This window comes from Blennius ocellaris (genome assembly GCF_963422515.1).
Source record: "Blennius ocellaris genome assembly, chromosome: 5".
NCBI lineage: Eukaryota > Metazoa > Chordata > Actinopteri > Blenniiformes > Blenniidae > Blennius > Blennius ocellaris.
In genome coordinates, this window is record NC_137654.1 from 3,147,835 (window position 1) to 3,171,156 (window position 23,322).

Consider the following 23,322-nt stretch of genomic DNA (forward strand, 5'->3'; position numbering starts at 1 on the left):
TTTGTTTTTTATCTGTTGTTGGTGTTTGCAGGTATCCGTGCTTATGAGCAGCTTGGCCTGCGAGCTTTTGGACAACCGGGGAAGATTTTAGCTGCTGTCGCCATAACTCTTCATAATATTGGAGGTGAAACACTGACTCACAAGTGTTATACTGGTTTGTAACCCAAGATAGGATCTGTGAAATTACAAAGAAATAACTGTAACTATGAAAAAATTGGACTGTTTGTGTAATTAGGATTTTTAGTCATTTTAGTTCAGGGAACAGATTCAGTCACATTAATAATCTACTAGAGTGTGTCAGGGATTGCAGGGTGGACCAAAACACAGAATCAGAGTTCCATAAAAACCACAGTTTATTGTTGGAAAAGTCCAGTGAACACGAAAAACCACAGGCAAACTGGAATGATGGATGACAAGAAGAGCAACATGTTGACAAGATGAGCCGAACAAGACAACAGAGGGAGAGGGTTTGAATACACTGGGAAGGGGTGGACACAGGTGGAACACAACGATAGGAGCGCACAGAGGGAGAAGACCAGTGGTTAATTAAAAACATGGTGAGACACACAGGGGGAGACACAGAGACCTGACAGTACTCCCACTTCAAGGGCACCTGGCGGGCCAAAGACAAAGGGGTGGGGATTCAGAAGGCACAGGGGCCACGGGGACTCAAAACAGAAGTCACCCATGCCAAAGGGACTGAGCCACGTGCCAAAGGGACTGTCGACAGAAGCCAACCAAGACTCTGGGAAACACAGGACTGGGTGGAACACGGGACTGAGGGGAAACACAGGAAATAACGGCTCATGAGTGCCGGGGAAAGGCCCCGGGGGAACAGGCCAAACAGGAACAGGTCAAAGGAGAACAGGTCCCAGGGGAAAACAGGCCAGACGGGAACAGGCCCCATGCGAACAGGCTGGACTGTACAGGTCACCAGGAGGCTTCTGCCTATACCCATTTCGACTACAGATATTGTGAAAACAAAAAAAAATGTGTCCGTGAACTTTAAAGCGCTATGAGCTGAATGCACAAAATTCAACCATTGCACTGAAACTGTAACTGAAATAAAAAATCCTTCCATTCAATATATGAAATCATGCCTGTTAGGTAATCTCACAGAAATTAAAAGAGAGAAAAATGAGTCCTTCATGCTCCTGGTCTCCCTAAGCGTCGCAAAAAAGGTGATCCTCATGAACTGGAAATCCAAAAGTAATCTGAATATAAAGTTATTTAAAAACTTAATTCTTGACCACATCACATTGGAGAGAATGTCTGCTTGTAGGAAAAATCATTTGGCACAATTTGAGCTGACATGGTCCCCAATAATTAAATACAGCATGCGGGGGGGGGGGGGGCACCATCCTGGGGCTCTTGGAGCTATCTGTGACTGGGAAAATGGCTTTGGTGGTTGGCAGCTCTGCAGCCTTGGGGGGGGGGGGGGGGGGGGGGGGTTGCCAGTGTCTATCCTTGAGGGTGGCGGCCTGTCTTGGGGGGTACTGGGGGGGTCTGCTTTGGGTTGTGGGTGGTCCCATTGGTCCGACGGCGGACACCCCCCCCCTTTCTAGTGGGGGTGCCTGCTGCGGCGCCGTGGGTGGGTCCTCCCTCTGCCTCCCTATCCCTGCTGGGGCGGGTTAGCCACTGCTGCCGTGCTGATTGAGGGTGACCCCCAGGGACGTAAATATGGGAGATGGTCCAGGAGTGTGTGTGTGTGTGTGTGTGTGTGTGTGTGTGTGTGTGTGTGTGTGTGCGTGCGTGCGTGCGTGCGTGCGTGCGTGCGTGCGTGCGTGCGTGCGTGCGTGTGTGTAGAGTAGAGAGCTTTTATTCCTCCACAGGGGGAAACACAAACTTACAACATCTCAAGGTAAAAAGGTGCAGAACTTATACAATTAAGGAATTAAAATATGTAAACATATGTAAATGTATAAACTCTTGTTTATACATTTACATATGTTCACATATGTAAATGAGCACAAAAAAGAGCACAAAAATTGTATATGTAAAAATTAAAAAAAATAATACAATCCAGTAAAAAAGAAAAATCCTCTAAAAATAGAGTAGATTTCCAGGATTGTTATACACGCAGTGTAGATAGGTAAAGAGCAGTACTCAGTGCAGGTGTAACGGTACATGTAGGACATTTACAGTGAGTTGTTAAATGTCCTAACAGCTGTTGGGGTGAATGACTTCCAGTGGCGTTCTGTTGTTCTGTGTGTGTGTCTGGTTTGTCCACTGGGTGTGGTTGGAGCTGTTGTGGGGGGGCCTGTGTGTGTATGTGTTGGGATCAGGGGGTGGGGACATGGGGCTTCTGGGGGTGAGAGGATTGTCCTCCAGCTGGGCTCGGCTGGGCCGTCGCTCTTCCTGGTCTGGGGGGGCTGGTCTGGGGCTCGGTGGCTGGGGCCTTATCTGTCCTGCCGGGTTGGAGGGTTGGTGAAGGGGTGGCCGGCCCTCGGGGCTGCGCTGGGCTTCACCGCCGGGATCGGGGGTGCTCCCTGCCCACATGGCCTGGGGGCCCTGCTCCAGCCGGTCCTGGTGGCTTGGGTCAGAGCCTGGGGCTCTGCACCTTTGTCCTTCTCTTGTGGGCCCCTCTTGCCTGCGGGGAGCCTTCCCTGCACTCTCTGTCTGGTGCCTTCCGGGTTGGGGCGTGGCTCTCCGGCACGGTTTGTCCAGGCCTCCCCGGGTCTGGGGGGATGCTGTGTGCCAGGTTGGCGGCATCTGGCCCTGGTGGCCTCGGGCCCTGGGGTGGTGCTGCAGGCCCCCCCACAACAGTTCCAACCACACCCAGTGGACAAACCACACACACACACACACACACACACACACACACACACACACACACACACACATACTATCATCGATGACATTTGCTGATGATTTTTCTTGTTTTCTGCTATTGTTCTTTCAATTATCAAAATCATGTTTTGCTTTTTTTTTTTTGTTGTTTTGGTTTTTTTGTCTACCTGCGAATTTATTCTCTTGCTAGAAAATCATGTTACTGTCTAGATAGAGCTGGTCACGCTGGTTTAATCTAGAAAATCATGTTACTGTCTAGATAGAGCTGCTGAAGCTGGTTTAATCTAGAAAATCATGTTACTGTCTCAATAGAGTGTTAGGTATAAAACCTGGAAAAATGAGAGAAAAGAGACAAACCCCAGTATCGAGAGAAATGACTTCTTGTACAAGGGCAGAGAAATGAAATCACCTCACAGCTCGTTCATCGATCTGCAAAGTTCTTTCTCTCTGCTGCCCAATTTTATTCACACAGTTGAAGTAGGTGTTTACGTTTTCATTCAGAGATACAACAAAGCTTGTTAACGCTGGTTCTCAGGCCTGTGTGTGTGTAAGTGCCCTTCTATGTGAGCTGAGAAGGTAGGAATGCCCCTAAGATAAGATGTTCCTCCGGCCCAGCGGCTAGAGACCTTGAAGACATCTCAGAGTGGTGCAGTTAATAAATCTTCCCGTGAGTACAAAGTATAATAACTTGAGGCCTTGCAGGTGCAAACAGTGAACAGCAATCAACATAGACATGCATGACGATAACTTCAATAATACCAATTTCCACCATACTAAGCACCAGAGAATAATAAAAGTACAATTTTGACATGCATAACAATAACTTCAATAATACCAATTTCCACTATAGTAAGCACCAGGGAATAATAAAAGGACAATTTTTACTTAACACAGAGCTGCTCAAATTACTTTAATCTAGAAAATCATGTTACTGTCTAGATAGAGCTGCTCAGGCTGGTTTAATCTAGAAAATCATGTTACTGTCTAGATAGAACTGCTCAGGCTCGTTTAATCTAGAAAATCATGTTACTGTCTAGATAGAGCTGCTCAGGCTGGTTTAATCTAGAAAATCATGTTACTGTCTAGATAGAGCTGCTCAGGCTGGTTTAATCTAGAAAATCATGTTACTGTCTAGATAGAACTGCTCAGGCTCGTTTAATCTAGAAAATCATGTTACTGTCTAGATAGAGCTGCTCAGGCTGGTTTAATCTAGAAAATCATGTTACTGTCTAGATAGAACTGCTCAGGCTCGTTTAATCTAGAAAATCATGTTACTGTCTAGATAGAACTGCTCAGGCTGGTCTAATCTCATAACAGTTGGAAAATATTTGGATCAGTGTGATAACGGTAAATAATATATGTAGCACGAACAAGGGTATTGTATGTTGTCCCCCACCCACCCCCCTACCCCCCACTCCTCTCAATTTTCTCTCTCCTCTCTCTCTTTGGGCGTTTGTCCCCGGTCATATACGGCAGCCATGCCAACTTCTAATAAAGGCAGCAACATGGGGAGACTCTTAGTCTCTTCCTGTTGCAAGAGCAAAAACTGTTCAAATGTATATATATACACACACACACACACACACACACACACACACACACACACATATGAAATGATTTGTTGAATTAAAATACACTGATCAATTTTCTACCTTGTTGTTCCTATTGTTTCCTCCTTCACAGCCATGTCTAGCTACCTGTTCATAGTAAAATATGAACTCCCACTGGTCATCCAAGCCTTTCTCGGTCAGACATCAAGTTCAGAGTGAGTATCTTTTAATCACACTCAAATTCAACAGATTTCCTGATTTAATGATTCACATGATCGTATGTGTCATTCAAAATGATTCAATACACAAGAAGTTGAAATTTAATGAGAAAGCCCCTCAACAGAATTGTATAATAGCTGAATTGTTAATGAAATTACTATTATAGATTAAATATTTCTTAGGAGTGAAAAGGTGTGTTGTCCTGATTTCTAAAATACAACAAGAATAATAATTTTACTGTAAGTGACCCAGTCACCTTGTTTTATAGGATCCTGTTAATTAGCTCAACTTTTTATATTCATCTCTTCTTCTGCATGAAAAGAAATGTTTTTAAAGACTCTCACCAGTATGATCACCAAGTGAAGTTCTGTAATGGCACTTCAATCTGCCTATAAAAAGTAGGATATTATCATTTTTATGTAAGAATATTCCTGAAAACCCAAATGAAAGAAACATGTCAAACGTCTCACAACCAATGGGGGATTGCAAAGTGTTAAAGTGGTATGAGATGAAAAATAGCATCCCAGAGAGGGTGACTTTTACAAGGAAAAATAACAAAGGATCACCGCCATGGCAGCTGTACACAAAGGACAGAAACAGTTTGGTAAATTTTATTTATTTTTTTATTAATAATTTAGCCCTCATGTGAACATGTATTTTCACATTCTGCTCATCTTATTCATGGTTAACTTTTAGAATTGGTGAACTGCTTCAGTGAGATTCAAATCAGTTTGCTTCTCTGACCTGGAAGCCACCACTCTCACATACGTTCACATAAATTCCCAACTGATTCTAACAGGACACTGCTGACACTCACTGAGCAGGTAAACGACTAAGGATCCAACTTATCTATTCAGAACTAAAGTCCTTTGTCAAGCAAGAATTTGAAAATAATTCCCTCTTTTATATGTATTCTCAAAGTTTGCATCTCTGCATGACTCTCTCCAGAACAGAAGAAAAAAATAGACTTATTGTTCTTGGGGGGGGGGGGGGGGAATTCTTGATATTATACCCTTTACAATCTAAGTAATTTACATTACAACAAAAGTTGATTACGTGTAGTTTTCTTTGAGAATTTAAGAAAACATTAGACAACAGAAAATGCAACAAGTGATTCAGGCTACATTCACACTGCAGGTCTAAATGCTCAATTCCAATTTTTTTCTAGGATCCATTTTTTTTTGGCGTGATCATTCACATTACATCATGAATGCAACCTCTATTAGACTGCCGTGTGAACGTGATTGGACCCATCAGGCCTCAGAGCTCATGGGCAGAAGACGCCTTTGACAGAAGTAAATATGGATGGCACATAGGTTAGCACCAGGGTTGCCAGATGTGACTCATTGTTATGAGCCCAAACAACCTAGAACCCACACACAGTGGTGGATTTTGCTATGGGCGAAGTGGGCAACTGCCTGGGGCACAAACTCAACTGGGGCACACTGTGCACCTGCTCAGAAATGGTCTTGTGACGCCTCCCTCTGCCGCCCTCACTTCGTACCTGACAGCTTTGAGTCCAGCCTCCAACATGCTGTGGAGCTCATACAGTAGCAACGTTACATGCTAAACATGATTGAAATATGACTGGTGCAGTCATTAGCCAGGTGGATCATGCATGCGTAGAACATTGCATGTATGGGGTCATATGCGCAAACAATACCATTCTTTGCGAGGTCCCGGGGGGGACCAGCCAAGTCCGCCACTGCCCATACACCTATCAAATAATCGGCCAAATCTCAGCCTGTGTAGAACTCAAGTTGAAACCATAAAACTATTAAGTTAACTTAAAACTATTAAATTAACTTAAAAGGTATTTCAACCTGGAAAGACTCACAAACACGGTTATGGGGGTATTATTGTAGCAAAACTATTTGTCAATGCTTGTGGGGCATTGACAAATGTCAATATTTCAGTCCGTCTGTCCAAAGTGAGAGTGTCAATGTGTAAATTAATTTGTCAATGTGAACCTAAATCTGTCAAAGTCATCTCATAATTTGTATGTCTGTAATTAGATATTTAAATGTGTAAAATAAAATCTGCTCATCTGTAATATAATTTGTACATGTAGTAAGATTTGTAAAGTATACAAAATATTTGTCATTGAAAAGTCTGTTTTCTCGACCGGAAAACGTTGGCTTGACCCCTTCAGGTCAGTGGAGTGCCCTTGTCCCAAGTGGAGGAGTTCAAGTATCTCAAGGTCTCGTTCACGAGTGGTGGGAAGATGGAATGTGAGATCGGCAGGCGGATCTGTGCAGCGTCTGCAGTTATGTGTTCGCTGTATCAGTCCGTTGTGGTGAAGAAGGAGCTCAGCCACAAGACAAAGTTCTTCGTATACCCCTCGATCTCCATTCTTACCCTCACCTATGGTCATGAGCTTTGGGTCATGAGCTTTGGGTCATGACCAAAAGAACGAGATCCCGGATAAAAGTGGCTGAAATGAGTTTCCTCCGTATGGTGGCCTCAGACCCTTAGAAACAGGGTGAGGAGCTCAGTCACCAGGGAGGAGCTCGGAGTAGAGCCGCTGCTCCTCCACATCCAGAGGAGCCAGCTGAGGTGACTCAGGCATCTGTTTCGGATGCCCTCCAGACACCTCCCAGGGAGGTGTTCCGGGCATGTCCCTCCAGTAGGAGGCCTCGGGGCAGACCCAGGACACACTGGAGGGGGCTATGTCTCTTGGCTGGCCTGGGAACGCCTTGGAGTGCCACCGTAAGTGCTGAAGGGGCGGAAGGAGCAGAAGTGTCTGGGTCGAGGGAAGTCTGGGCAACCCTGCTTAGACTGCTGCCTCCGTGACCTGGCCCCAGATAAGCAGCAGATAATGGATGGATGGATGGATGTTCTCAGCTTCAGATGCTGAAAATACAAACAACTCAACAGCTACGAGTTGAGCAGTTTGACAATTGCCAGTTTTTTTACACGTGGTTGTTCAAAACTCTATATTTAACCGGCCGTTAAATACATTTAACCGACTGCTAGCCTTAACAGCACTGTTATCTTGTTCAAAACTTGGTTAACTTTAACCGGGTGTTATATTGACATTAAAGTTAACGCACCTCCAGACCTCTGCTAAACTTTTAACAGTGTGATTAACTCTCACCATGGCAGTCACTGGCAGCGCTGCATTCATGAGGCCAGTTCAGCAAAGGAAGGATAGGGTGAACCGTTGACTTAACTTTGAAATAAGTCAATACTGTAATGAAGAGTTACGTCTCCACGGAGTGGCCATAGAGAAAAAAAAAGAATGCGTTGAAATTAGATAATTAGTAACCTCAAATTAGTAGCTCGAGATAGTAAGCTTCTGCTCCTTTCACTATGTTTCTGGACGTGTCTGAATCAAATGCTTCAACATCATGAGGAATGGAGGTGTGGAATGATAGAACGCAGCTCTACAGCCGTTTCCAATAGCAACCAACATAAGCACACACTGATCAAAAACAAAAGTTCTCTTTCACATGAAGCCATTAAAAGGCTTATTTTATGGCAAAAAAAGAAAAAAAACAAGCTTTAATTTACAGCAGTAAGTAGTTTGTTTAGTAGTTGCTGATGAACCAAAAGTATTTCTTCATTATAAAGAAGTTCTGTGTCTCATAGCAGAGCGCAAGGCAGCCTTATGCAGATCTCAGCCTGTGGTCATAACATGATGCAAGACCTGGAAGTGAAGTTAGTTACAATGATGTTACAATGAAAAGCGTGGAAAAGCGATAATGGAAAACTACTTCTCAATTCTATGTTTGACGCAGCTGACTGTGTAACACCGGCTACGCCATCACTACAATATTACTACAAAGAATCTCAGGGCCAGAGATTATATAATCTCGTTCCCTCGCTATATTAAAGGACCCATATTTCACGATATTTCATGTTTCACAGTCCATCCAATGCTCATGTGGGATAATAATTTGGGTGATACAGTATACAACATGCAAAACTTGTGAAATTATAGCTATTTCTTGGATTGAGCTGACGTCACCTCTCATGAAACGGGTGGTTGTCAGCTCCTCTGCCTCCTGCATGGAGACTGCAGCCCAGCCCACAGCCCGCATCCTCCCACCCGCTCCGTGGCGTAGCCAGCAGCTCACGCTCGCTTGGTACTTACAGATCTCGGCGCCTCGTTAGTGTCTTTTATTGTGAGAATAGCACCAGTTTTCAAGATGAGCTTCTGAGTAAGTCCAGTTTCAAAGTACCGTAGTTCTGGAAGCTTCTTTGGTGAGGTGTCGCTCGCAAACAAACACATTCTTTGTGGATTTCTGAAGTCCACGGGAAAAAAATCCAGCCACGTTCGCCGCTGTGCTTCTTCTTTCGCCAAGCCAAATAGTGTGAACACATACTTGCACCCGAAAACACATTTTCTCCAAGTGGACATGATGACGAATACAGTTATCGACAGCAACAAAAACAGCAGCGTTCAATGTGAATCGAGCAAAGACTGAGAAAGCGGCACATTCGTGGGCGTGTCTTGTTTTGGTTTCGTGGGCGGAGCAGCATCAGGGACGCTAAACAGTGACGTTAACCTCACTGTTAACTTTGACGGTGACGTTTGCTAACGGAATGACTAACCGTGTTTTAAACAATGCATATTTAATGGTCGGTTAGCTAACGGCAGGTTAAGGATTAACCAGTGCTTAAAATAACCGGGTTTTGAACAACCGGGCCCAGGTCAATAAATCAGACACCACCAGTGTTTTACATCTTTTCTTCAAACAAACATAAATGGGTAATTGTCTCAACACAATACTTTACAGGAGGTAACTCGGCAAAGTGAGGCTGAGGATGTCTGCTCCATCCACATCAGCACTGTTTGGTTTGGACCAGATTCTGTTTCATGGGAAGTTTGCTTTGTTTGAGTAGGTGCGAAATCTCCCCCAGACTCTGGCATGGACCGAAGTGGTGAACTCTGGTTTGAAAATATCAGTCTCGGTTCATCCCCCCATTCAAAGCAAGTCCCTGAACTAGCTTGGGTTGAAAGAGCAATTTGTGCCTTTTCTCTGATGTGAGCAACATCGTTATTCTAAACATTCTCCCAGGTTCTTGCTAATTTGATGATGAACTGGCAGCTTTGTGAGTGCTTCAGCTGGTTACCTGGTTTTCTGACAGGAATAAAGAATGCTGTCATTTCTTGTGTGTTTATTTTAATGAATGCATTTTTTTTTTTTAGTGACTGGTTTATGAATGGAAACTACCTCATTATCATTGTCACTGGTTGCATCATCCTCCCTCTGGCTATGATGAGACACTTGGGTAAAGGCTGTGTACATGCACTTCATGTATTTTAAACACAACAGCAAGAGCACTTTTTGAAGTCAACATTTATCCCTTCATGTCTTTTCTTCCACTTTGCAGGGTATCTGGGTTACACTAGTGGTTTTTCTCTCACATGCATGGTTTTCTTCCTCTCTGCGGTGAGCCGTCACATGACACACTATGACTTTTTTGTATTGAAAGTAGTGTTGTGGAAGAATACTGGATGAGTTGTAAGGGAAAATTATTATGTTTTGACAGCAATCACTCAATAACTGAGTTCTTAAAAAAAAAAATATATATATATATATATATATAATATATAATATATATAAGCCACAGACACCCAGTAGTTAAATATGAACTCAATATAACGACAGAAATAAAACCATTATATTTAATGTGGAAAATGTGTTATTACCAGATGTGGAGAATGTGACAAGAGTTCATTAATGTTCTTTCGTCATCTCTCTTTTACCTATCAGGTCATCTACAAGAGGTTTAATATTGCCTGTCCCCTGGAAGTGTTTGGAAACTACTCAATGAACTCCACCCTCTCAGAGGGTACATGCAACGCAAAGTTATTCACTATCAACCCAGAGGTGGGACACACACACACACACACACACACACACACACACACACACACACACACACACACACACACACACACACACACAACTGCCATGTTAAAATTGATTTTGGAAAATAGTGCAGGTTACAAGAAATTCAAAGCCACATCATCCAGGACAACACCATGGTCAACAATATTCAACAAGTCAGTCTGTCCACATTGGGTCAAATTCTCAAGTGAAACCAACTGAGAATAACTACTTTTACATGACCTTTGAGAGAAACTCTCAAAGAAGCAAAGAGCTCAGATTAGCACATGTACAACATGTAGGTATGATATTGGCTGCAGTACACTACGTGTAACATGGCTTCCCAGTGTACTTGAAAACACATTGACTAATTTTCAGTCAATGTGGCTTGTTTGGTGGAAAATTTTTAAATAAAATTAAAGCTGCAAGCAGCATTGGACGGGACCTCACAAAAGACTGCCCGTCGGGGGGGTGGCTATGAATGGTTGATAATAATTTTATAAGTTAAAAATTTTTTTTAATGACTTTTATTTAGAATAAACGGCGTCGAAACCAGCTAATTAGCTAGTGATTCATAACCGCAGCGCCCCCATTAGGCCACCTACCAAATTTCAGCTCAATCGGACAATGTTTGTTAGCATGCTAACGAGCATGCTAGGCCGCAAGCTAGCCGATCCACCTGAAAATGTCTGTTGGATACTCCCCAGGTGCCCCCGATCCCGAATCTGGTCTTACTTCAATTCTAGTGTGAATGACACAGCACTTATGGAACAATAAAGGTTTTTCATAAACATCCACCGACATGAATTTGAGGGCCTCAGGCCAGGCCTCCTACAGAGGTCAGTGTGGGACGATAGAGTGACCTGAAGGAGGGCCTTTGTCGGCGGTGTACGAAGGTGTGAATGACGCAGCACTTATGGAACATGAAAGTTTTTTCAAAAAATGGCACCGACATGATACTCCCCCTCCCCCTCCCCCTCTCCTCTGGTGCCAGATTGCGCAATCATGGTGTCAAATTTCACTGCAGCTGCGCCTCACTTTGGCTCCTTAAAGGTATAGTAGAGGATTTTCTTCTTCCGGGTGGATCATCAAAATAACTGGTCCTCCCAATTGTCAATCATTCTGGTGATATATGACGTAAGCCCGTCGTACGTGCTCGTCCCTGCGCGCAGCTCACTCCACACGGTTCTCATCATGCCGGTGGCCGACCCGACGCATTATTCTCGGACATTTTTACACAGTTTCACCCCCTCTGGTGCAAATCTTCTTGTAAAGTGAGTTATGTGAGCGATGCCGACTTGTGACTTGTAAACAGAGCGTGCACGAGGAGAACTGGGCTCGTGCACGTCTCTCGCACGCGTTTTAGTAGGCGTTCCGTCTCGGGAGCAGGTACAGCGTTGCGCATGCGCATTTTTTTCAAACGGTGGAGAGGGCGGTTCTTTCCTAAAATTCCTGAAAATCCTCCTGTATACCTTTAACTGTCAGAGTTAGAGTGCGAGGATTGATTTTTAATTCCAAGATTTGGGAAACAACTGCTCTGAATCCATACTTATCGGGGGAGTATGTAGATAAAAATACCATCATTTTGTAGGAATTTTTTTGGTCCTCTTTCAGTCTGTGTGGGTTTGGAAGCAGTCAGAGGTATACCTTGGACAACAGGGGTCGCTGTTTGGCGCCAACGGCCGATTTTGCTTCACCCGCTACAGTGTTAAAATCTCGGACGGAAAAAAATGTACTCTGTCGCTTTAACTCTTCATAAAGGGGACTTGTTTTGGAATTTTCCCCACATATGCTACATCCTCTTGTTCGGCAGGGTCTCGTGGCCGTAACGATGTGCTTGGTTTGTGGCTGAGACTCGCGGTTTGCGAACAGTTAAGAGTAGTTCGGGGTGTTTGATATCGGTGGTTTTCGAAGAGAATTTTCCGTCTCCCCATGTTATTGGATGGCAGGAGCCAGAAAGCCGATTTCGGGGTGGGGAGCTGTGACAGCTAATAAAAACGAAACTGGACTAGGTAAGAAAAATTCCCTCTAGAGTTTCATAGTAAACAATCTCCTCTATTTTTGTATATGTGAATTTAACCGATACGACCTTTGCCTTATTTCAAGTTAAATTGGCCGTTTGGGCCTTTTTTGGGCGAAAACCTTACTTTGAAAGGCAAATAGCGGACTTCCTGTTGGAGTTAGGTCAAAAGTTAGAGCATGTGAGTTGTAGGTCTCGAGGAGACGAACAAATTTTGTATTCGCTGCATTTCTCTACGACATTCCTATGGACCGTATTTGAAATTTTCTAGGTGGTGCTAGAGAGCCATTTTTGGACGTTTTGGGGATTTTTTTAGATTTTATTAATTTTTTCGCCAGTTTTGACGAGTGTGCCAAATTTGGTGAGTTTTTGAGTGCGTTTAGGGGTTCAAATTTGAGGCGATTGACGGCGACGACGAATTACAAAAGGGACCTTTTGTAATTCGGCCCAGCGGTTGGCGAGGTCCCTAATAAATGTAACAGCATGTGTGTATCTGTAAACTACTAACACACCTATTGTAGGGGCAATATATCTTGTCCCTACGAACACATGGCAGGTCAGGTTCACACTTGATGCGCTGCCTGAAAGTCCACCAAAGAAAATATTTGACTCCTATTTCATCTGCAGACTGCGTACACCATCCCCATCCTGGCATTCGCTTTTGTATGTCACCCGGAGGTTCTTCCAATCTACACGGAACTGAGCAAGTAAGGGCTACAATAGCACAGTATCACAATACCACACCGTGTCCTTTCCCCTCTCCTCTACATTTTATACAGGAACGATTGCCACAGTCGGAATGAAAATAGATTTTTTTGTCAAATTTGCAGACAACATCATATTCGTCAGTCTCCTTCAGGGCCATGAGCATTCCCATGGGCCTGTAGTTGATGAATTTGCAGCCTGGTGTGATGATGCTTTTCGTCAACTTAACATACAGAAAACAAAGGACATGTAAATCGATTTTACACATCAGCCCTACAACAACAACCAAAAAACCGTCATCAAAGGCCAGGCAGTAGACACTGTTGATAATTATATATATTTTTGAACTACTCTGGATGACAAGATAAGATTTAATTGCCATTCCGAGGAACTTACGTTGCCCACTGATGTCACTGTAACAACCTTGATTTTAAAGTTGATGGATGTCAGAGCCTAACTGTTTTTTGTAGATCTTACAATTATGATTCAGTACTACTGATAGTTTTTCAGGACACTGTATTATCCCTTCCCATGGATTTTTATATGTATTATTTCATGTATGTCTGTATGTAAATGCATTATTTATGTTTTTATACTTTGCTGCAACACTAATTGCCCTACAAGAACACAAATGAAACTGAACTCAACGGAACAGTATCGCAATATCAAATTACACCTAATAATTCATATTTTTAATATAATGTTTTGTGATTAGCTCATTGTATATTTTTGCAGTAGCACTCAATTAAGTAAAGCCAATCTTTAATCTTTAACATCTTGATAACAACAAATTGCAATATAAGTGGACTTTGGTTCCTCATATGCAACTTTTTAATCAATGTTATGTTTATTTGTGGGGTAAAGGTCGATGCTGATATTGCCTCACATTTAAGTATAGAAACATTCTTGAACAACACATTTCACTGAAAGTCTGCATTTTCCACATATCTTAGTGATTGTCCTGTGAAGGGTTAAATAATGCATACATATTTGGTTTGAAGGCAGGGTGAATAAATTGTCTAACCTGATATTTTGTTTCTAAATTGTCCATTTGCATTGTGTTATTATACTGACTTCTTCTTACATAAAACATTTGTCGCTTTGTTTCCTTAAAGCCCGACCAAGAGGAGAATGCAGAACATTGGAAATGTTTCCATCTTGGGAATGTTCATCATGTACTTCTTCACTGCTGTATTTGGATATCTGACTTTCTATGGTGAGATTAATATCTGTTGAAAAATAACAACTCATCATCAAAAATAACTCATCCTTTTGTGTGTGTGTGTGTGTGTGTGTGTGTGTGTGTGTGTGTGTGTGTGTGTGTGTGTGTGTGTGTGTGTGTGTGTGTGTGTGTGTGTGTGTGTGTGTGTGTGTGTGTGTGTGTGTGTAGAAAACACAGAGGCTGAGCTGCTCCATACCTACAATAAGGTGGACCCTCTGGACACTCTGATTCTGTGTGTCCGATTGGCTGTGCTGGTGGCTGTAACTCTGACTGTACCTGTGGTCTTATTCCCTGTAAGAACACATTTTTTTTTCATATATTGAGAGAGTAATAAATGCCAAACATTAAAAAACATTCTAAATTCCTGTGCTGGATATTACTGTTGTTATTCAAATTATGGAAAATTATTGATAGGAAACTCTTGTTCTTGACAGTTAATTGGTAAAACAGTGTTAAAATGTTGTGATAAAAGAGTGCATGGATTCTGTGAATAGTTTTCCCCTGTGGTGTTGTTTTAGATCCGCCGGGCCCTCATGCAGCTCCTCTTCCCTGAGAGACCTTTCCATTGGCTTCGGCACATTGCCATCGCTGTGTGTCTGCTCTTCTGTGTCAACCTGTTGGTCATCCTCGTCCCCAACATCCGGGACATTTTTGGCATTACTGGTAGGATATTGGATGTAGAAATGGTAGTAAAAACAAACTTCATGTGATCAATACTTCAAGATTTCATAATCCGTCCGCCCATTATCTACCGCTTATCTGGGGCCGGGTCGCAGAGTCAGCAGTCGAAGCAGGGACGTCCAGACTTCCCTCAGCCCAGATACTTCCCCCAGCTCTTCTGGTGGGACCCCAAGGTGTTCCCAGGCCAGCCGAGAGACATAGTCCCTCCAGTGTGTCTTAGGTCTGCCCTGAGGCCTCCTACCAGAGGGACATATCCAGAACACCTCCCTGGGGTTCAGCCGAAACAGATGACCCAAAGTTCATGACCATTGGTGAGGGTAGGAACAACGATCGACTGGAAAATCGAGAGCCTCGCCTTTTGGCTTAGCTCTTTCTTCACCACGACGGACTGATACAATGACCTAAATGCAGACACCTATCGATCTCACACTCCATCTTCCCCCCACTCGTGAACAAGACCCCGAGATACTTGAATTCCTCCACTTGGCACAAGGGCACTCCATCAACCTGAAGGGGGCAAGCCACCTTTTTCCAGTCGAGAACCATGGCCCCAATATGATGTGATTGAGAGCCTTCTGATGACAGTTTTTGCTCTTGCAACAGGAAGAGACTAAGAGTCTCCCCATGTTGTTGCCTTTATTTGAAGTTGGCATGGCTGCTGCAAATGACCGGGGGGGAATGCCCAAAAAAAGAGAGAGAGAGAGAGAGAGAGAGAGAGAGAGAGAGAGAGAGAGAGAGAGAGAGAGAGAGACAGAGGTGGGTGGGGAACAACATCCCCTTGTTAGTGTTACATATATTATTTAGTTATCACACTGATCCAAATATTTTCCAACTGTTATGAGATTAAACCAGCCTGAGCAGCTCTATCTGGACAGTAACATGGTTTTCTAGATTAAACCAGCCTGAGCAGCTCTATCAAGACAGTAACATGATTTTCTAGATTAAACCAGCCTGAGCAGCTCTATCAAGACAGTAACATGATTTTCCAGCAAGTGAATAAATTAGCAGATAGGCAAAAAAAACAACAATGATAACAAAAGCAAACAAAAAACAAACAGGATTTTGATAATTAAAAGAACAATAGCAGAAAACAAGAAAAATCAGCAGCAAATCTCATCGATGAGAAGTGGAAGTGTGTGTATGGGTGTGTGTGCGTGCATGTGTGCAGCTCATATTTTTAAGATGATTCTTAGGCTTCCATCCATGGATATACATTACCTTCATACTATAGTAGTATCGTATACATTATAAGTGTATTCAGTAGATTTGCTAAACAGATAACAGGTTGGATGTGTCAGTTATGTACTCGGGTCGATTAAGATAAATCTAATTTGAGGATTATTCAGTGTTCTAAATGTCACGCAGCTCTGTGGCAGTCTGAACTTTCGGCTGGTCTCAGACCCCCAGGTAGTCTGAAACAGCTCTTCTTTATTTCTAATCACCAAGCTCATTATTTTAGGCCACATCCACATCTTTTTTCTCCCCGAGGTTCTCAAAAAAACTCAGTCCACATGTCACGATGAAGACGACTCAACACAAGGCTTCAAAGCATGCAGTACACATGCCAGGCTTTTAAGGGCACTGTGACTCACCAAACACACCAAAAACACAGAAGACAGCCTACATAGAAATTTAAGCCCCGGTCCCACCGCACAAAAAGTGCCGGCCTAGACCGGTCTAAACCGCTCCGGTTCACGTGTCACGACAGGACTGCGGTCTAAACCGCTCCAGACCGCTCCAAAGGCGACCGCTTTTCCGCTCCCCTTCCGTTGGGGTGCCGGGGACCATGGAACGGGTCTGAGGTTGAGCTGCTGTCTGCTGATTGGTCAGTGATTTACGACACGCCCTCAATAGTTTAATGTGCCGGCTGGATGAATCCTCTGCTGTCAGTGTGGTCAGCTGTGCTCTGGTTGTTTTTATTTTCATTTTCTTTTCTTTGCTGCTCAACTTTAGTGTTTGTGGTGAAAGAGCGACTTGAGGCAGGGGGAGACCGGGGGGAGGGACTTTGCATCGCGTTGGAGTTTTCTGTTTGCAGCATAGCGCTGGCCGTGGCGCTGATGCGCGTCCGGGACACCGGAGTCTGGAGCTTTCGTCTCCGGCGCTGACCGCGCTCCGGCAGCTCCGCTTTCCAGAGGCGGTCAGCGTTCTGTTCAGCCGCGGTCAGTGGCGCTTTATCGCGGGGACGGACCGCGGAAGCGATGAAAAGGAGCTCGGAGCTCAGCGCCTCCGTGTTCCGGCGCTGAGCTGCCGCGATCAGCGCCGGAGTGGAGAGCCTCCTGCGTTTGAGCAGAAAGCTCAGACTCCCGTGTCTGTGCCTCAGCCAACCGGGGGGAACGCTCCGGCCACTTGCCCCGCACCCGAGCGCTCCTCTCTGCAGTGGGGACGCGACCCAAAATTTCGGTCGGGGTCTCTATTCCGTACTGCTCCGTACCGCTCCGCTCCGTCCCGGGTCCGGGACCGGGGCTTTAGATGTAAGGTCTATGGCTACACTGTTCCTACTGCTAGCTCAGTAGCTTCTGCAGCTCCACTGGAGCTTGTAGTCCATGATTGTTGTGGTTTTTTGATGATATCACGGACATGGGGTGGGGGGGGGGGTGATTACATAATCTTTTTACCACAGATGATCTGGGTGTTGAACAGCACAAGCTGGGGTTTTACAATTTCCCCACTCTGTGACCCGTGTTTAAAAAAAAACTGTTTTCGTGCTTCTAAAACACCACCTCGTGTGGATGACAGGCCAAAAACAGCTTGTTTAGGTTAACCGGCATGTTCGTATGGATGGCCCCTTAGGTTCATCCTGCACAGCATGTTAGCAGCAGCATTTTTGCTTCTTCAGAGAAGGTTCTGGCTCAGTAATTAAACTTCTGCGTGTTTTGGAAGACATAGCTCCAGTGGTCCAGAATGGCTAACAGCACAACGCAGTCACAATAAAAGTGCTCAGCGGTCTGAGAACAGACTTTGTTTCCGGAGGACAATATTTTTGTATGGACTTGCAGTCGAGGAACCATTGACATTGACTGGATATAGTCTATCGAGAGAACAGGCTTTTTTTCCAGGGGACAATATTTTCTGACGGAACAATGGCGGGCAGAGCACATATATAATTAGTTAGTGATTGTAAAATGTGTGGAAAGCAGAAAATGTGTTTAAAGTTTTGAAAACTTGAGAAGAGGCTTTAGATCCGGTGGCCACAGAGGTGTGTAATTAATGATTGTGCATTGCATGTCATTTTAATGTGTTAACAATTGGAAAAAACTGTAAATGTCAGTGTTTTCAAATGGCAAATGAGATTTTTTTGTTAGATTGTTGTGTCTTATGCAGAGAACCATGTTGTGCATTTAAAAAGCGCCATTTTTAATCACAAAATGTGTGGAAAGCAAAATAATTGGTTTAGAGTTTTGGAGACTTGAGAGGAGGCTTTCGATCTGGTGGTCACAGAGGTGTGCCATTAATGATTGTGCCTTGCGTGTCATTTTAGTGTGTTAACAATTGGAATAAACTGTAATCACAATCATCATGTGGCAGTGTTTTACTTAACTCTCATTAAACGATTCTTAATCAAAATAGTAATGCTTTTCGCTGTTGTGTTGTGGCTTCTGCGGTTGTGTTGTGGCTTTTGCAGTTTCGTTATGACTTTTGTGGTTGTGTAGTGCTGTTGGCCTTTCTGGACCACTGGAGTTATGTCTTCCAAAATACATAGAAGTTTAATTACTGAGCCAGAATACCTTTTCTGTACACACCACACACATATATTTAGAAATTAAACCAAAACTCGTGCTGTCAATAAATTAAAACAAATTAACTAATTAATTGCACAATTTTCTGTAATTAATTGCAATTAATCACATTGTTTTTCGACTGAAGACTGAAGCTTGTAATGGATATTTATTCAGGGAAAATCACAGAATTAATGTCGTCTCAACACACACTAGAGACTATATTTAAATTAGAAGTCTGTTTTTATAATGTCCTTATAGCTTTTGGTGAAACTGTTTCTCTCCAAGATGAGCCAAATAATAAAAACATAAATTAATTAATTAATAAACATCTAACATAAGTCTGGGTTTTGTTCGAGTGCAGGTCCATCACTTTGTGGATTTGAATATTTCTAGAAACCAAGTTGAAAATGTATTACATGAACAGTGGCAATAATATATTGTAATATCCAGAGAGAGAGAGAGAGAGCAAGTCTTTCCTCCAGCTTTAGCAGTATACTGGCCCCTGGTCAGCCAACATGACAACCTGCTGTTTTGCTGCAGAATCACTACTGTGGTCAAAGTAAAACTAATGACGTTCACTTTCTCAATCAGTCGTCAGGAAACATTTAAAGTAAAACTTTCTACCTTAATATTATTCCACTGAGTATTGTGCTGCTCTGTCGTCACAGTGCTGCATCTATGTTAAGTACGTAAAATATTTTTAACTCAACCTCCACAAGAGAGCAAACACAATTTCACTTATCAGCTTCTTAATTTGAGCATCTTTCTCTCGACAAATCTTTTTTCCACAGACATGATTTGTCGTTTCTTCTGTTTGTTTGCAGGGGCGACCACTGCTCCCACCCTCATCTTCATCCTCCCTGGACTCTTCTACATCAGGATCATCCCGTCCAGCCAGGAGCCCATTAACTCCAGACCAAAAATCCAGGTTTGGGTCTCTCCTCAATTTTAACTCAACCCTCTGACCCTCCAACCCTCAACTGCATCCGACACTCCTGTGGGGTGTCGGATGCATGTAGAGGTGTGTATTTGTGTTTTGAAGAGGTGGATGCAATGTGTGTGTCTGAGGTGCGGTTTTAAATTGAGGGGTCGCGGGGTCCCGGGCGTTCCCCCACTGCCAAGCAGCAGAACCCCGAAAGTCAACTTATCCCCTCAAGACCCTGCGTGACTAAGTGTAGTTGAAATTGTGAGCGGTGCAAAGTCGGGGGAGGGGCCAGACCCACACATACTCACGCAAGACAATGGACACTCATATTTATATAGAACACACACACACACACACACACACACACACACACACACGCACACACACACACACACCCTCCCGGACCATCTCCCATATTTATGGCCCTGGGGGTCACCCTCAGTCAGCTGTCCATCTAAACCATTTTAGGCTCTACACTGATTAGTGATATCGGGTGATAACTCGATGGTAGTGTAGGATCTTTATCCGGTTTTAGAAGAAGACTGATATTTGCACAGCTCATATGTGGGGGGGGGGGAGTTGAAGATACTTTTATCTCCTCAACTGTTCTAAAAAAAGTTGGTGAGAGTAAAGGCCAAAATTCTTTGTAAAATTCAGTAGTGTATCCGTCAGGTCAGTTACCATCAGGCATGCGCTGGAGAGCTTCATGCAGTTCTTCTACTGACATGAAGGATATGTTCGTCTTTTTAATTTTGGGAGGTCAACTGTGCTCAGAAAGTTGGCAAGGGTCCATTTATAAAGAGTAAAGTTTTCTCTAAAATTCTCTAAGTCGTGTTTTTTTCCTGAGGGTCACAAGTGCTTTCACCATTTTGAGTTTTCACTGAGGGGATTGAACACATGTACATTGTTTTTTATGGGGGGGGTTGCCCTTGTACTGTTCAGCAGCAAAGGCAGACAACATTCAATACCCTTGTTAATGCTACATATATTTTTTTTTACAGTAATCATACTGATCCAAATATTTTCCAACTGTTATGAGATTAAACCAGCCTGTGCAGTACAATCTAGACAGTAACATGATTTTCTAGATTAAACCAGCCTGAACAGTTCTATCAAGACAGTAGCATGATTTTCTCTATTAAACCAGCCTGGACAGCTCTATCTAGACAGTACCTTGATTTTCTAGCAAGAGTATAACTTAGCGGGTAGGCAAAAAAAAAACCCAACAAAAAACTTTTGTTTGATAACAAAAGCAAAAACAAAACGACGCAAAACAAAGAACAAAAATGTGATTTTGATCATTGAAAGAACAATAGCAGAAAACAAGAAAAATCAGCAGCAACCCTTCTTTATTTCATTTTGACTCATTGGCTAACAGTTTGCTGGATTTATTGCCAAGTTCAAAGTTCTCCCACTGTAATCTCTGTAGTTGAAATTGTGTTTTATGTTCAATTATTTAATTCAAATCCGTTTTTAATTTCCTTAACTTGGTTAATAAGTGGTCATCTTTAGAAGCAGCATGAGCTGTCTCATGTGCTCTTGATTTTATCTTCTAATTCTTTTTCCTATATTTTTTCCATTTTTGGTTTTGTATGAGGAGTAAGAAATGATTTTGCCTCTCATGACAGCTTTAGCTGTCTACCAGAGGACACAGGCAGATCATTTGTTTCTAAAGAGATTGTATAAAACATTTTTTTAAAGAATGTGAGGAAGTCTGGTTCCTTGAGCAGTGATGTGATAAATCTCCATTGTCTACTAGGATAGGTGATTGTTCTATGAGTGACTGTCATAGTGACAGGTGCATGGTCACTGATAGTGACGTCATAGTGACAGGTGCATGGCCACTGATAGTGACGGGGTGAATCTGTGTGTCCGAAGTGTCTTTAATCACTGATTCACTCACCAGAAAGTAATCTAAGCATGAATAGGATTGCTGACTAGAAGGTGTACCCTTTAGAAGTCGAGTGAAGGTGCGCCAATATATTTTTTATACATTTTATATATTTTTATATGTATCTATATTTTTGTATGCCAAAAAAAATATGCAAATCTCACACTACTATAATAAAGCAGCAGGTGGATCCACACAAGGTGCCTCTATTTTACACTGACCACCTGCCGTATAAAATGTCTGTACACGCCACTGAATATTATGTTTTTTTCAAAATATTTGTATGAGAGACTGACGGCATGTCACCAAGGGGAGTACCGGCACTTATTTTCTTCCACTTAAAGCACTGGCTATAATTTAGAAATATACTACAATAACAACTAATGTGAGTCTCTGGGAAAGTCTCATGCAAAAAAAAGACAAAAAAAACTGCAATTGAGATGATTTACCAATGGGCTACATGTAAAATAAAGAAATTATAGATTTTATATTGCTTATTATACATACGTGATACAGTTATGGCTGTAAATCCTGATAAAAGCCGCTCGTGTGGACTGGAATCAGCTTTTGGCAGAGAATCACTTTAGGTACCGGTACAGTCATGTGCCCGGGATGCACTGCTGCTGCAGACAGATGACCTCCTCCATCCTCTGCCTCCAACTCTCAAGGGACTGAGGATAAAGCACAAAGTCCACTGAGCCTTTTTCACATCCCTGTTCAAATATTTAATTCATACATTTAATAAACAGATAAAATTTCTCTTTTCCTCTCCGACACACTGACACACGCTGGCCGTCACAACCACGGAGGCTGTTTTGCTTGGGTGCTGACCCCATGATGTCACTCTCCTCCATGATGTAACTCTCCCCCATGATGTCACTCCTCTGGCCTTCACCTTCCAATCAGATTCTTCTTCTCCACCTCTGCAGTCACTGATCTCTCTGTGACTCCCATTATTTCCAGCGGTGACGACACGCTGCCCATAGCTTGTTTTTTTCCTTTCATTAGTGATTCCACTACTGTGACACCAAATAATATAATTCTCCTGACCTCCACCTCCCCCATGACTATTTCTCTCTCTGTAAAATGGATTGAGATGCAAAAATATTGACAAGGCAGTTCGCATTGAGCATTTATGGGAGAAAGTGAGGGGAGATGGGGAGGGGGGTGGTGGGTTGCAGAGGAAATGCAGAGGGCCCACAGAAAAGGGCCACGGAGGGTATCTGTATTTGTCTGTGATTACAGGAAAAGATAATGATTTTAATAAACCAAACAGATATTGATTAAAAAAAAAAAAAAAATAGAATCTGTCGTCATGAATATTCCACTGCTCTGCAGCGTTTGAGTGTTTTCTCTTTCACACATGTCCTGTTGATGTTTCAGGCTGCTTGTTTTACTGCACTGGGCTTCATATTCATGACCATGAGCCTGACCTTCATCACACTTGACTGGATCACCGGTGTGAAGCGCAGTCATGGCGGCCATTAAAGAGAACCCCACCAACCCCAAAGCAGCAGCAAGTCCCCTGCTGTGTCTCCCTGCCAACGTGAGAGACGAGAAGCCAGAGCCAAACTCCTGCTGGATGGTCCTAGATAACAAAAGATTGTGATCAATAATTGTAAGTAGGGATGCACAGATCCACGTTTTTTAACTTCCGATCCAATCCCGATGCCTCAATATGGATGTCTGCCGATACTGATGCTCTTCTGATACAGAGCTCTGTTTGCTTTAATATTATTATTATTAGTAGTAGTAGTAGT

General features: G+C 43.1%; 1 protein-coding gene across 1 annotated transcript in view; it reads left to right on the plus strand.

Moving 5' to 3' along the window:
- The window catches only part of LOC308130135 (sodium-coupled neutral amino acid transporter 3-like), a gene marked incomplete at both ends in the record, with an annotated part of 46,290 nt that extends 23,240 nt beyond the window's left edge, over positions 1-23,050 (plus strand). The window contains 11 exons of the mRNA XM_080496335.1: positions 32-124; positions 4,474-4,555; positions 9,715-9,797; positions 9,900-9,958; positions 10,283-10,399; positions 13,047-13,126; positions 14,240-14,340; positions 14,515-14,639; positions 14,865-15,009; positions 19,571-19,674; positions 22,946-23,050. Coding sequence (XP_080352461.1) covers positions 32-124; positions 4,474-4,555; positions 9,715-9,797; positions 9,900-9,958; positions 10,283-10,399; positions 13,047-13,126; positions 14,240-14,340; positions 14,515-14,639; positions 14,865-15,009; positions 19,571-19,674; positions 22,946-23,050 — 1,094 coding nt within the window. The remainder of the gene's footprint in view (positions 1-31; positions 125-4,473; positions 4,556-9,714; positions 9,798-9,899; positions 9,959-10,282; positions 10,400-13,046; positions 13,127-14,239; positions 14,341-14,514; positions 14,640-14,864; positions 15,010-19,570; positions 19,675-22,945) is intronic.
- Positions 23,051-23,322: the final 272 nt, after the last annotated feature.